Source organism: Limulus polyphemus, unplaced genomic scaffold, assembly GCF_000517525.1.
Source record: "Limulus polyphemus unplaced genomic scaffold, Limulus_polyphemus-2.1.2 Scaffold5446, whole genome shotgun sequence".
NCBI classification, from domain to species: Eukaryota; Metazoa; Arthropoda; class Merostomata; order Xiphosura; family Limulidae; genus Limulus; species Limulus polyphemus.
Window position 1 is genome coordinate 44,374 of NW_013671056.1, and position 15,103 is coordinate 59,476.

At 32.8% G+C, this 15,103-nt stretch overlaps 1 protein-coding gene across 2 annotated transcripts in view; it reads right to left on the reverse strand.

Annotated features, from left to right (window-relative positions):
- The window catches only part of LOC106472587 (peregrin-like), a 48,661-nt gene that overhangs the window by 31,814 nt on the left and 1,744 nt on the right, over positions 1–15,103 (reverse strand). For both annotated transcript variants that reach the window (XM_022401150.1, XM_013933243.2), the window contains exons 2-5: positions 5,508–5,756; positions 4,901–5,216; positions 4,140–4,279; positions 2,647–2,798 (exon numbers count right to left, since the gene is read on the reverse strand). In XM_022401150.1, the coding sequence (XP_022256858.1) occupies positions 2,647–2,798; positions 4,140–4,279; positions 4,901–5,216; positions 5,508–5,756 (857 nt within the window). The remainder of the gene's footprint in view (positions 1–2,646; positions 2,799–4,139; positions 4,280–4,900; positions 5,217–5,507; positions 5,757–15,103) is intronic.

Here is a 15,103-nt window from a genome sequence, read left to right on the forward strand (position 1 = left end):
AAGATATTAAAGATCATAATGCAAAAAAAACTAAATTTATCAAAAGTAGTAGGCTTTATGTTTCTTAAACTACATACATCTTTGAAAGTTCTTGTGAAGTTTCAAACATATTCATCCACTAGTTTTATTGTTGGAATGAAATATAGCAAGACTTGCATTGCCTACTAAGAAAGTTAGTAGCCAGTAATCATCGGGTTAATTAAACCACTTTTTGTTTATGTTATACTAATTAATACAGCATAAAATTGTAGCTAATAATCCATAATTATAAAGCAATATTTAAAAAATCCTGAATTTCCACTAGTGTGGGTAATGACATATTTTTCTCTAGGCATCCCCTCTTCTCTAATTTATTCACTACCCCTCCAATAAGTAGGAAATTTAATGTAAATTACTCACTATAATATCATCATTGCTCAGACAAAGCATAATTTTCTTAGCCTTCAATTTTGTCTGGTTACAGAGCCATCAAACAGAAAATTAGACCCCTCTTGCCACACCCACATGTCATATCCTTCAATTCAGGATTTAATATATTTCTCTTTTGTTTAATACTATATTATTTATAACCAATAGAAAGCCAAGATTTGCATCTATCAAATGACATGTTATATCACATTGTTTTCTGTACATAGAATTGTAAATTTCTATTCCAGTACAAGCATCATTCCCACGGGAAACATATCAACTGGCTTGGATGAATTTGTAATGGCTCTTGTCACATTGTTAGAAACATTGTGCTAGTTATGGGACATTGCCTGCTTTTTGCACATTATTATTCTAAGTTTTTTGGTGCATTATTTAATTACATAAAAATTACTTAGTACACCACTACCAATCGTATAAAAAAAGTAGGATTAAGTGTCATCACCAGTTGACGGCAAAAAACAGAAGGCCTAGGGTAAGTACTTTATTTCTTGTCTTTCATGTGTATTCTTTATTTATTGATATAAAAGTAACTAAAACATAAATAATAGGAAACTCTTTAGGTTAGTTAACATCAAATTAGGTAAAATAAATAATAATAATAAAAGAAAAAGTTTCACGAAGCACGAACACAAGCAGCTTGGAGTGGCTCATAGATAATGTAATTCGATAGCATAATCTGAGCCACATGTTTCCCAAGTGATTTTCAACTTATAATGGCACAAATAGCAGTTACACATGGTTCAAAGGGCAATACAACAATAAAATTTAAATATAAATAGATGCATAATGTTACGAGTTTAAAGCTACTTTGGATAAACAAATACTGTTTCAAGTTAGAACTTGAAGTCCTTCTAAAAAAGAAAAAAGGGTAATTTAGATTTATTTCAATTTTTTTGTAGTTACGAGGTTGGTCAAATTTGACCAACCTCGTAAAGAATTAGAGTATAGAAAAATAACAGATAAAATATAGTTTTACTGAACAAAAAACGTTTCAAATATATTTAGGAGGTTTTAGAGATTATGCAAATGAAATTTGAGATTTTTGAGATGAAGAAAAGTATTTCTGATCTTCACATGAAAATCACTTTGCACTTGGACTAGTAAAAAAAAAGACTCAATATTTCAGGGACAAATCTTTTTCTTATTTTATTACAAATACTTCACAAAAATTTCAGATTTTTTGTGTGTAAAAAGACTTGTAATGTTTACTGAAAGTCTGCCAAAGTTTGAGAAGATATACATACTATATTAAAAGTTAGAAGTATCAAAACTATAACGACTTCAAATGAGTACAAAGTGATCATGTAGTCGGTAAATTCGACCAAGCCCATGTAGAGAGAGTTAAAAACATCTTCTGTTATACTGTCCTGTTACCAAAGCTATAGCAGGTTTCAAGTACTATCATATTTTATAAACAATGTTAATACAATAAAATCCTGTGCAGATATGCATCACAGAATTGCTATTAATTTCACAATGAAACTATAAATAATGAATGATGTATTTGTTTCCAATTTGCAATTTGTTTTAATTCTACTCCACAAATATTCTTTTCACACACAAGCCTTATTCCTGAAGCTTTATCCATTTTTACATAATAAACTATATTACTTGCTCGACTTTGTTTTAAAAAATATCATAATTTTTGCCAATATTTAATACCTGTTGGCAGCAACTAAAATCACAGAAAGTAGTCTGGCATTAACAGCAAGCCTACACGTATTTGTATATTAGTCAGAGCTACAGGATAACATAACATTCAACAAATTATATTTATAGTATATCTATAACAACTAACGTTATGATTACACATTCATAATTATGGTAATTGGTATAACAAAAATTACATATTTATTCTAACTACAAGGTTTGTAAATTACACTGAAAAAATATATACTAACACACCTTTTACATTTATTCTTCTATTTACATACACAATTATCTATCATTTTTGAAATCCAATATGGTGTCAAGCACTAAAGCTGTTGCCTTCCTAAATCCAGCCTTCTTCCAGACAATACAGTTTAGTATACAGATCCTATTGCATCTTCTTAACACTAAATGATAACAGTATTCCACTAAGATTTAATACAACATACAATATTTGATACTCTATGTTCTCAGTAATTGTTACCTTCTAACTGCCCAGATTTGTTTCTGTTTTTTTAAAAGTTTTATTATTGTTATAAAGTATGCACAAATCTTGCTTCAGCATACCTATCAGGTGGTATTGTTGGAATAGACACTACTGGAACTGCTGTTCGATTCTCAGCCAATATCTTCCTTGCCTTTCTCATCTTCTCTCTTGATTTGGCCCTGGCTTTGGCCTTTTTAACACTATCTATTTTTCCACCGCCTTCATCATTATCCTAAATTAAAACATTTCAGTCATTATCATATTTTAAACTGTTTTGTGAGTAAAATTCCTAACAACTTTTGACTTAAATGATGTCTTTGTGGACAATAAATGTATTGGGATATGATTCCAATCTGCACCATATATATTTTGTCGAAATTAAAACTGTTAGTAGCAATATATTATACTGTCAAAAAACATTAACCCTTACCCCAAAAAAAGTGAATAAAAGTACAAGCACTGAAATATGAATTCTGTATTTTACTCACCATGTTACCATTGAACAAACTTCAGGGTTTAATTTGTTTTATTGCATATATTTTTTATGAATAAATACGAGTCGACACCTAATTATTTAAGAAATTTCTAAATAAAAGCATCAGAAACTAACTTTTGCTGCACTACAACAAATGATGCATGGATTTCTTTATTTTCTCATCTGGGATAGAAATTAAATGAGACAGGATTTGAATGTAATGAGCAAGATGTTTTTACGAGTATTATTTACAAAATCTGCAGAGAAATTTATGCATCAGGAAAGAATAAAACATGTCTCTAGTAGCACCATCGAAAAACAACTTAGAAAAATGGACAGATGGTACTATTATGATCAAGAAATTTAATGCCAAGAAGTTTGAGCTTGATTTCTGTGAAAGTTGAATATCAGATGGGCCAAACATGACAAAGTTTATGCTTCAGTTTAACTTGGAAACTGTCTATAATTTTATGATTTCACCAAAAAAATTTAATCAGTATAAAAACAATGTAATTTTTTGTTTTTTTGTCTCTATAAAGATGCTTGCCTTGTACACCACTAGTGTATTAAGTATATGTTAATTTACTGTGGACTTGACGTCCTAATTTCGAGGACTGCTTGTTTGAAAGAGTAATTCATGTGGTAAAATCTTATTACCAGTACTGTGTAAAATGAGTAAACATTTTTATAGTTTAAAGACAAAGCTGATAATTATACACTAAAGAGGTAATAACATATGCATGGGTGAGACTAGGTAAATGCATCTTGAGTGCAAGAAACTTTATTTTTTTTTTGCTCCAAAACAATTATTTGTTGTTGTTTTTTTTAATAAGAGGTCTCTTAAATAATTTCAATGTCAGTAAGTAAAGACTACACGTACTACTACACAAAAAAAAAGTATTTTCAATACACCCACAAAAAGTAAAACATATACAGGAATACTATTAACTACTTTTCATATTTCTAATACATGAAAAATATATTCTTGTTAATCTATTTATGGTTATTACAAGTACAAAATAAATTTCAGTTGTACACCATAAAAACATGCCCACAACAAAATTAAATATACAAGTTAGAGAGTTGGTTTTATCATACCTTCTCAGAATCAGTAGGAGCATGAACGTCACAATAAGCTGTTTTTTTAACATTGTACGTTGGCCCATTATTTCCCGTTTCTTTTACGGCTTCCATCCTCATAAATAACCCAGCTTGTTGAGCACAGGTCACGTGAAAAGCTAAAAAAAGTCTTTGCATCATTTCTACACTAATTATACTAGAATTTTTATAAGTAACTTTACATAGAGAATTTTAAATTATTTTCTCTGAAATCAAGAATACTTATAACAGAAAATAACTACTAAGAAATTAATCTTTAGTTTCCCTCGTTTCACAATTTTTGGCAGAGTCACACAAAATAAAAAAGTTGCAAATGCAGCTTTAAAAATCAATGTTTGCTACAACTTAACATATAGTTGTACACATACTGATATAATATTGAAAATCAAATGCTTAAAAGAGTAAAGAACATTTCCCATTATAATATTAAAAGATTCATTTTCCAAGATCATGTCAGTCAATTTCATAACTTTCTTTTATAGAAAACTTGAAGTTACTTATCAAAAGAAATTACTGAATACTAAACTGGAGATGAACCATTGTTTAACAACCTTTTAGAAACCAAAACATTCATTCCAATACAGAAAAATTGTATACATAAACAGTTATATGCACATACTCAAAAATTGTATACATAAACAGTTATATGCACATACCCAAAAACAGTGTAAGTTGTTTTTGTTATTTTTATTTTGTCAGCACACAACACAATCAGTAGTTAAAAGATGTTCAAAACATACCTGTATAACAGTTTGATTTATGACACTGTATACAAGCTCCAACTCCTCTCTGTTTACAGATGTAACATGTTAACTTCCACCTTGCTGGTGGGATGTTTTCTATGCTGTCTATAGGTTCAAGGAACACTGTGTTGGCAAAACAAACTTCGGGAACCCAAAGTGCACAAACCACATGAGCCCACTGGCTTGTGTCTGTTTGTTTGAAGGCACCACCTTTATTAGGACACAAAACACAATCAACAGCTCGAGATGGAGACTGGAGACACCTACGACATAACCATTGACCTTCTGGAATGTATGGAACCCCATAGCACTCCTAAATCCAGAAATAATAGAAACCTTTATTAAAGAAATTTAAATCATGGATATTTCAACAACAGTATTGTAAAAAGTATTATATTTAGAAAAGAGATACATTTCATTGAAAATATATATATACACACACATACATATATGATTTTATACAAATAAACTTTCTTATTGGTCAAATTAAAGTAACTAATTTAAGCCTAAACATGTAACAGTATCTAAGCTGCATATATTTTGGCTATATGTGTATTGAAAAAAGTCCTCTGATACCACCATATCCTGATCTTTCAACTTTTACCTGATGTACTGCAAGATTGCACATGTCACAAAACAAAATGGCATTTGAATTCTGACATTCTCCATCATTACATATACAGCAAACAGCATCTTCATCAATTGGGGGTCCAAGGTCTTTCCCCGAGGACTGGCTTTGGAAGTATGATTCTTTTTCCAATCTGTCCATCAAGAGTTCAAAGGTGTCAGCTGATACCTCTTTCAGTTCTTCTTGAGAACGTATGTAGTTCATCAGCTCCAACCAAGCACAATCCTAATGCACATATCATTAATGTCATTATTAAAACAAGTTTGACTGAAATTTAATATGCTTGTTTTCTGAAACTGCCAGAATTCCAGAAAAATCACAACTGCAGTAGTTAAAGTTTCAAATGAAGTTAGATAAGACCATCCTGGTTAAAACTTTCAATTACAATCCTTATTAACATTCTTGGCCCTGCTTCCTTTAATCAAACTTCTGGTCTGTTTTCAAAAGTCCAACTATGATTTCTGTTGGCAGAGTGTTCTCTGCTGATGCTGAGGACAGGGAGGTAAGAAACATTGTGAGTTGGTTATTTTTTACAACTTTTTCTAACAACAGGATACAACTTACAGAATGCAAAGAATAAGAAAAATTTACACTAACAAAAATTAGCAAGCAATTATACAGAATGGTTGATGATATTCAGACAAGCAAGGTATATCCAGTGTGTTCATTCAAAATTTTTTTTAACTCTTTGCAATAAATGTAATTTAGCTCATAATAGAGAAAAATTAAAAACAACAAAGATTGTATTTTTAATTTAAATGAATTTTTTATTATAATTTATTGCTATTTAATCAGCATAATTCCCCCCCCCCTCTCCACATCAATTATCAATCTGGTTTTCACTTAGTAGTATGTCATTTGTGTCACCTGAACAGTTGCTGGGTAATAGTCCCTCTATACTGAAATAAAAAGTACTCTAGAATTTTCAGGTGAAGACAGTAAATGAATATGTTTAATAAAAATTACTTTATTGGAACAATTTTAATGTCAAGGAGCTGAGTTCTGTCAAGTCTAACATGTAATTGTCAAGTGTCAAATTTGGGCCTGAGGCACATGTCTAGTTTCTTAATCTGGCTCTCTTTACATCTGTGAATTATTAAGGTTTTGGAAAAAAGTAGTTTAACATCTGGATTCTTCAATAAGTGAGGTGGCCTCTTATTATTGTAACTGTATGTTTACTCCAGATTGTAAACAGAAAAGTCAACTTTGTTTTTGGCTTAACTCATTTGCTGAAAAACTGTCATGTAGCTTTTCATCGATTATAGAGAACTCTGTGGGATTGGCCAAAAAAAGGCACTATGCTGCTACCTGCAGTGACTTTTGTGGTACCTTACCTGTAGTTTTAGCATGTTTGTTAATTTCATAAACATTTATGGAAATAAAAAGCAGTACCTGACAAAGGATAATTTTTATAGAAAGAAAAATAACACTGAACTAATATGCATTCGTGTCTACTGCTATAACTTTAAGTTGTTTTAAACAGCCATCTTTCACTTCAAGACTGAATGACTAGAAAAATCAGCTAATCATCACAGTAATGTGTTTTTTCTTACTTTATGCAGAGAGGTAAAACAGGCACAAAAAAAGGTGTACTGGAAAATATTTTTAAAAGTGTTGTCTCTATAGTCTATTTTCTAGCTGACTGTGGCAACAATGAAATTCTTTTACTGCCACAAAATGGCAATTTTCTGGGATGTCACATCAGTTATTTTGTTCCACTTTTACCAGATCATCTCACCAAATTATTGACCAGCTTACCTTCATGACACTTGTAAAAAATAGAGAACTTACTGAGAATTTTTAGAAATTCGTACCCACTCCGAGCCACCATAATAAACAAATGAAGAGAATCATCACAGTGTTGATACAGGACCTTGATATTTAATATCAGAATGTCATGTTGAGAGATACAACACTGCTAGCAACATATTCAGGGCTCCAGAAAAGGAGTAAAAATTAAAACAATCATTGATTAATTTCTGCATATTCACTGAACTTCATTGGTTTATGTCCTACCTAATGCTCTTTGGCTGTAATTTAATTTTTCGGCTTTATTAAAAGTCTGTACAACCCTTTTTCAGGATCATTGTATCGCTGGGAAGTTAATATTTTTCTTAACCCTTTAGAGATGAGTCATGAGTGAAAGGCCATGTCATCTTGTTTGTTGACTTGCACTCAAAATTTTATTGAACTACTATTTCATGAATTTATGTCAATAACTTTGGTACCAAATTGTGGATTATAGTTCAAATTTTAGTGCTATATATTAATCAATTTCTCAATCTAAGAGCAAATATAAAAAAAAACACAGAAACATCAATTTTTGTGTGTCACGTAGTATGCTGAATTCAGCACTGGTTCAAATTAGATGTTTGTGAAGTCATAATACTAAGTCTATAGTTCCTTTGAATTAGAAACTCAAATTACCAATATTGACAAGCTAGAATATAAAATAAGAGTCTCTTACCTTCTCAATTTGCTAAGATATTGCTCATGTAATAAATTAAACACAGTGGCACCCCACCCACCTCTTTCTATTTTTGGAAATGCTCCCTTATACACACTTACTTCTATATATCAGTTGAATAACCAATTAGAAGCTCAGAATGTCCCCCCTAGTGGCTTCTCAGCCATTTTAATTGGATTGGTGCCATTTCTTTCTTTTGAACCAATAATTCAACAAGGTAGGGTGTGTCTTTAGTCTGCTCGAAATTTCATATTTCTTTAGACTAAAATACATCTTAGTTACTAAGCTTGATAAATTATAGTGGAATTCTATGGTATTGATGTAGTAATTTATGATTTTTTAGTTATTCAAATGTATATATATATAAAACCTAAAAAATAATATTTTGATCATATCCTCCATGTACAATGTTTTAAAGGCTTAGCAACCTACGTCAAGCAGCAATCGAGTACAAAGGTCGTAACTTGAAGAGATAAATGTTTGTTTACTTCTTTAGTTACTTTTACATGTTTAAAGAAAAGTAAGTTTAAGAGCTTATTTCAAAATAGCAATAATCTATATAATGTATAATAATTGAAATGTGACTGTATTTTACAAAATACTAGTCTACTAAAACAAAGTCAAGACAAGTTACTTTGTACAGACCAAAGGTCAGTTTTATGTTATTCAATACGGTAACATGAGTGCATGTGAGCCATGTCATTGTAACTTCTGTACTGTTAGCCAGGCATGGCTGAAAGGTCAATATGATAAAAATAATAAATATATATATATATAAATACATAACGTTGTGAGATTTAACCTATTTAGTCTAAACATCTATGTTTTTGTGTTATAATTTGTGTTCATTGTAGAATGAAAAAGGCATAATTTATATTTATTTCCTAATTTTTTTATGGTGGTTGCAAAATCGGTCAAATCTACCGAACCCGTACTGAAATTAACAGATAAAATATAAAGTTTTTTCTTAAGAAACATTTGATAACTATCTGGACACTATAAAGATTTTGCATGTGAAATTTAAAAATTTTCTGATGTATAAAAGTATTTCTTATCTTAAAATTAATATTACTTTTCATGATAGATGGGCAACATGTAAAAAGATAAATGATATGAGAAAAACATTGCTTTACAAACCTTAAGACTTAATAATAAAAAAATTTTACATTTTGTATATGAAAGCATTGTAATGCTTACTGATAATCTGCCAAATTTTGTTAACACTTGCTTACTAATTTAAAAGTTATAGCATGAAAACTAGAACAAGCACAAAATGGTTACGAGGTCAATCCCAGGGACCGAGCCCATGCTGAATGAGTTAACTGAAAATGTATTTCAGATAGACAGTCACCTCTCTACAGAAGAGATAACTAACACTTTGTGCCACTGCCAAAAAGTGGTTGCACACACACACACAAAGACTTTGAACAAAACCTACCACCCCTGCATGTAATAACATGCACTTTGCCAGTCTATGATGAAATCAGCACTAAATTATATCCTTCCACCAATACGATGGTGACACAACCTCCAATCTCAGCACTCCCTTGAGTACTTTATGCATCCAAAAGATCATTGTTAATGAGGTTTAAAACACACACCAGAAGTATGGAGGTAGAATGGGTGATTTTTGTGGTGAGGTATGCATCTATTTGAAATACATTTTCTAGTAAGTCAAATGTTAACCTCTGAACACAATTCTCACTTCTCCACAGAATAGATAGGTAGAATCCCACATTGAGAAAATGGTGATGGGATTAGTGTATACAAAGAAATTATGCAGATGAGTCTTTTCTGAGAAAATAGCAACAAAAGAGAAAACTCATGCTCCTGGAGTTTCAATCAGTGGGATAATGCAAACATTTCATGAAGGAAATACTCTTAGCCTGATAAAAGAGGCGGTGCAGAACTGTTCTGCAAAAAAAAACTTCCTGCATGGTGCTAAAATGTCACAAATGTAGGCAGAATATGAAGGCTGCTCAGCCGTGGTGTATAATTCAGGAGATCTGGAGACTGTGTACATCAAGTGTGGCTAGAGCAATATTTCAAGCTGTACAGTACGTGAAACATAGTTATGTTATATAGTTACAAGAATATGCATGTGTAGGAATAAATCATCCCAAACCTGCATCCCTAGGAGAACTCAAGACCCACCAAGTTGGTCCCTACCACTAGAAATGGTCTGGGAATGTCCTGTACTCATATCTGAGGGATTACACCAACCCAAAAGAAACTCCCCATATTGACCATTCCTTTGGCCTGGTACTGAGAAAGTAAGGTTTCACCCATTCCACTAGAAGAAATCAGGAGAGAAAATTCTGCATAGAACAGAACACTGAATAGGTGCATGGACCAAACAGGAATAACCTCAACATCTGCACAACATCCCACAGTGAGAAACTATGCAATGAGTTACTGTTCAGTTGAGAGAGATGGGAACTACACCCTCCATTTACTTTTGAATTTGCACATGTAGTATGGCTTTGAAGGCAAATATATATATATACTGCTGAAGTAGTCTTGTGAAAAACCCATATCACCAATGGGCACTAAATACAGGTAGAAGGGATTAATACTTTGTTATACCTTACTTGTTGCACATTTCAGGGAAAAAGAAAGTATTCCCTGTGAGGCAACACTTTAATTGTCTCCAGTGTTATTAGTAGAGATGTGCAAGATGGCTTTTATTTTTGTTACTTAGGGGTAAAAAATGAGGTTGCTATACACAGAAATAATCAATGACTCATCTCCTCAGTGCTTTTGGGAGGATTGGATAATGGTAGGGTTTCCAATCTTTATCCACTCTGAAAAAAGTTAGGAATTTTATAAGGTCTAAAAATATTAACCATTAAGACACAACGTAAAGAATACTTTCAACACTAAATTGTCAACTACTAGCTGTAATGACCTGAACTAATAAATCATCGATTATGGTATGAAATGGTTACAATACTTTGTAAGCCGATCAGATTTAGTTGGACCTGATGCTTTATTTCACTGAACAGAGTGTGGCCCCTGTAAAAAAAAAAAAAAAAATAGGCAAGAATTCCTTCAACAAAACTAAGGATTAAACCAAAATTAAGTACTTTTTAATGGCCCTAAAAATTAGAATTAAAGAATTTTAAATAACATTGGGAACCCTGAATGGTCACTGGAAGAAGAAACCCAGAAGCTGAAGAAACCACAATTTGGTTTAAGTAATGTGACTTACAAATGTTTGTGGTCATCCGCATCCCCACCTTGTGGTCATCTTGAGAACATCAACAGCCAGAAGCAAGAGAAGCCATAAATGGTGAATTTAATAGGAAGTAACATTAAAAACACAAAAGATGGTGTCATCTCCAAAGGAAGAAGTGACAAGTCAGAAGAGTAGTTGCATCCATGCATTTGTTTTTTTTATATCAAAGCCATATCAGGCTATCTGTTGTATCCACCGATGGGAATCAAACCCCAGATTTATTGCTGTCCCACTAGGGGACAATTGTACCCAACTGACAAAAGTAGTTGGAGATAGGTCTCAAGAAGTAGAGGGATCCTACGATAGGAAAATACAATTTCAAATGTATCTAAAGGGCATTTTGCAAAAGAGAAAACAACATGCTTACTGCATATGACAAAGGAAATTATCAGGGTCTGAACAACACTAAAAAGAAGAAATTGATGGGAAGATAATGATTGGAGAAAACATCTAATCACCCTTCTTGGCAGCTCAAGTCATGGGAGGAAAGGAAGGAAGAGCCTGGAACTAAAATCAAACTGTTCTTGTAAAAGAAAAAAAGTGTAGGGGCAGATACAGCAAAAAAAACATCAAAAACCCATCTCCCACAAGAGGAGGTTTCAGTTCAGTAGAGGAACTGGACAGAGAAGACAACGAGCTAGAAGTGCACTGAAGAGTTCTGTAAAACTAGAAAAAGAAAAAAAGATAGAAGGTTGATGATAAAGCCACTCTGTAACAGGCAACAAAAAGACATCTTACAAAAATGCAGTTAAAAGAGAAATTAGAAAGAATTGAATGATAAAGATGGAGTGACAGATAAACTAATGTTGATAAACTACAAGGGTGGATGGCCAACAAGAGTGATCAAGAAAATTGACTACTGTGTGAAAGAAAACCTGCCTGTCTTGCAAGGGACCAAAAAAAACTCTACATGTGAAGATAAATACATGGCACATCATAATTAAAGATAGATATCCGAGGCTGATGTAAAATGAACTTCCAAGATGGATGAGATAGAAACTCCAAGATTACAAAGAGGAAAGAAGCAGAAATCATGAATAAGCTGGCCAAAGGGCAACAATGAAAAGAACCTGGCCAGAGGTGTTGTGAATTCAAGAACTCAAAAAGGGGGATAAGCATACAGAAAGAGGGTGGGCCAATTCTTACTCAGAGAGACTACCAACGGGGCCACAGTGTTTGGGACTGAAGACCAAAAAAGTGGAAGCTTGGCCTTGGTGTTGAGGACAGTCACATAGGCATTGATAAGGGGATTACAAAGTTGGAACAATCCATAAAAACACCACAGGATGGTAGGACAGTCAATCCACCAAATTCAAAACTCCAAAAACATGAAAGAATGACAACCAAATGTTGCTTTCATGGACCTAAAATATGGGCTCAAGAACAAGAAAGCTAAGGTCCTGAACATGAGGCATCTAAAACCACATCCCACCCAGCTAAAGAAGCATCTGTAAGCAGATGCAAGTCCAAATGAGTTGGAGAAAGATGTATCCCAGTGTTGTGTAGAAATAAGCAAGTCAGCATAACAGTGAAAGGTATAAATATAAAGGTAAAAAAATGAAAAGAGGACAATGAACCAGAAGGCAGAGTCCACTGAAAGTGATACATAAGGACACATCCAGAAGAATATAAGACTCTAGAAAGGCTAGTCCCAAAACAAGACAGAACTTCATGCACAGAAACAAAAGAAGACATGAGAACCTTGAAAACCAGGAGCTCCATACTTGGGAATTGTAAAGAAGAAGGATGAGTCCACCCAGAAAACAAAAGATATAGATTCCACAATGAATCAGATACAAAATGAGAGTCATTAATGACTGAAAAGCATGACCAACCCCACCCAAACTAGCAATCTCTAGAGGTAGAAGGAAAGTCAAAAGAAATTATGCCTACCAGATGGGGCTGGGAGATGTCCAATGTTCATATAGTGATGGAAATCCAGACTCAATAAGTGCACCTAAAATGTAAAAGCTCTCAAGATCTAGATGAAAACAGACAGGCTTGAGCTCTGAAACACAGAGAAAGTACCTTAGATAAAATATGAATGATACAAGGGTTTTCCGTAAAGTGAGTTCACATGTGGACAAAGAATAAGAGCCAGGCTCCAACAGCACCAAAGTCGAATGGTAGTTCTAAAAACAACTAATCTTCAACCCACATGATAGCTGGCATGTAAGGAGGGGGACTACAGAATGAGGAACTCTCCAAAAACTTCAGTATTTGAAACAAAGAAATCAAGCGAATTGGGCAACAGCTGAAGGTCAAGTTGGAGCAGCATAAAGACCAGGTTAGTGTGATCTTCCCCAGTAATACTGTGAAGGTTGCAATGCAGAGCCTCAGAAAGAAGACAAAGAGGACAGCAAACAAAAGATGAAGATAAGTAGAATGAGGGTAAAATAGTTAAAGAAAGAGAAGAACATCTCCAAGTCATAAGAACAGAATCAAGAAATTGAAGCTATAGAAAAAGAGGAAGAATTCCAACCACAGGACACAGAAGAAGAGTCTGACGTTCAGGGAAGACATAGCAAAAGTGAGTCAACATGAAGCTGAAACTAACAAAACTTCAAAAATGTAACAATCAGACAAGGAACAAAAGTGAGGAAGAAAAAGATATCTTTGTACTGTTCATGCAAGAAGCTTACCTGAGAACCAGCTGGAGTAAGAGAAAAAATGTTGCATACTACAGTTATCAGAGCAGCGAAGAACAAAGGTGGGTATTACCTGATCCTTATCAGGGATAGTAGAACCAAAACTAAAGACAAGTTGAGGGAAGAGCTGGTCAGTCATCCAAAGACAAGACTGATTACAAGCTATAAGCAGAAAACCATGAATCATGAATGAAAAATGAAGAACATAACAAACCACATGATGTACAATGGTTTGATAACAAGGAACCCACTTTTAAGAAAATAAAAGTTTTGAAATGGCTTAATTGGGTATTGAAAAAATATTTATTATAACTGTAAGACATTTTGACAAGATTTTGTCATCCTCAGGTACAAGTAGAATTACACAATTCCAACCTCATTTATAAAATAACACGCAATGACTGTCCAGAATTTTACACTGGAGAAACAGGTACAAAATTGCAAACCAGATTCACTGAACATAATAAAAAAACCCTCCCATGTTTACCACCATTGCAAACTCAAAAAACACAGTATATCCATTAAAAATTCTGCAATTTTAAACAAAGAACCTAACATCAATAAACGTAAAATAGAAAAATCTATCTTAATTGAAGAAAACAGCCCCACCTTAAATCAACACCCCGGGATACCAATATACCTATATTATACTGTGAAACAATATCATATCATGTGATTTCCTTGTTCTATACTGCACATATATATACTCATGTCCTCTGTAAAATACTCATACCTGAGGATGACAAAATCTTGTCGAAACATCATACAATTATTATAAAGTTTTTTCATTACCCAGTCAAGCTATCTCAAAACTTTTATTTGATGTACAACAGTGTTAACATTGTATACCTTCAGTTGAATTAAAGGAAAATAAGACAACTTCTGTGGAGGAAAGTATGGAACTCAGAATTTTGTATTTGAGAAGATCCATGTAACTGAGTTCCTTCAAAATATTAGCATAATTATGATTTTTATATTCTTACATGCTTTCCACTCACACTGATGACGAAGGATCCATGCATTGTACATGGTCATTTTTGTAGTACAGAAACTGTAGCAAATGGAAAATTTATATCTAAAAGTGGTTATATTTTATCACTTATACTGAAATAGAATATAAATTCCATTTCAGAGTAGGTGACAAAATAAAACCAGTTATATATATATATATATATATATATATATATATATATATTATATATATATATATATATATATA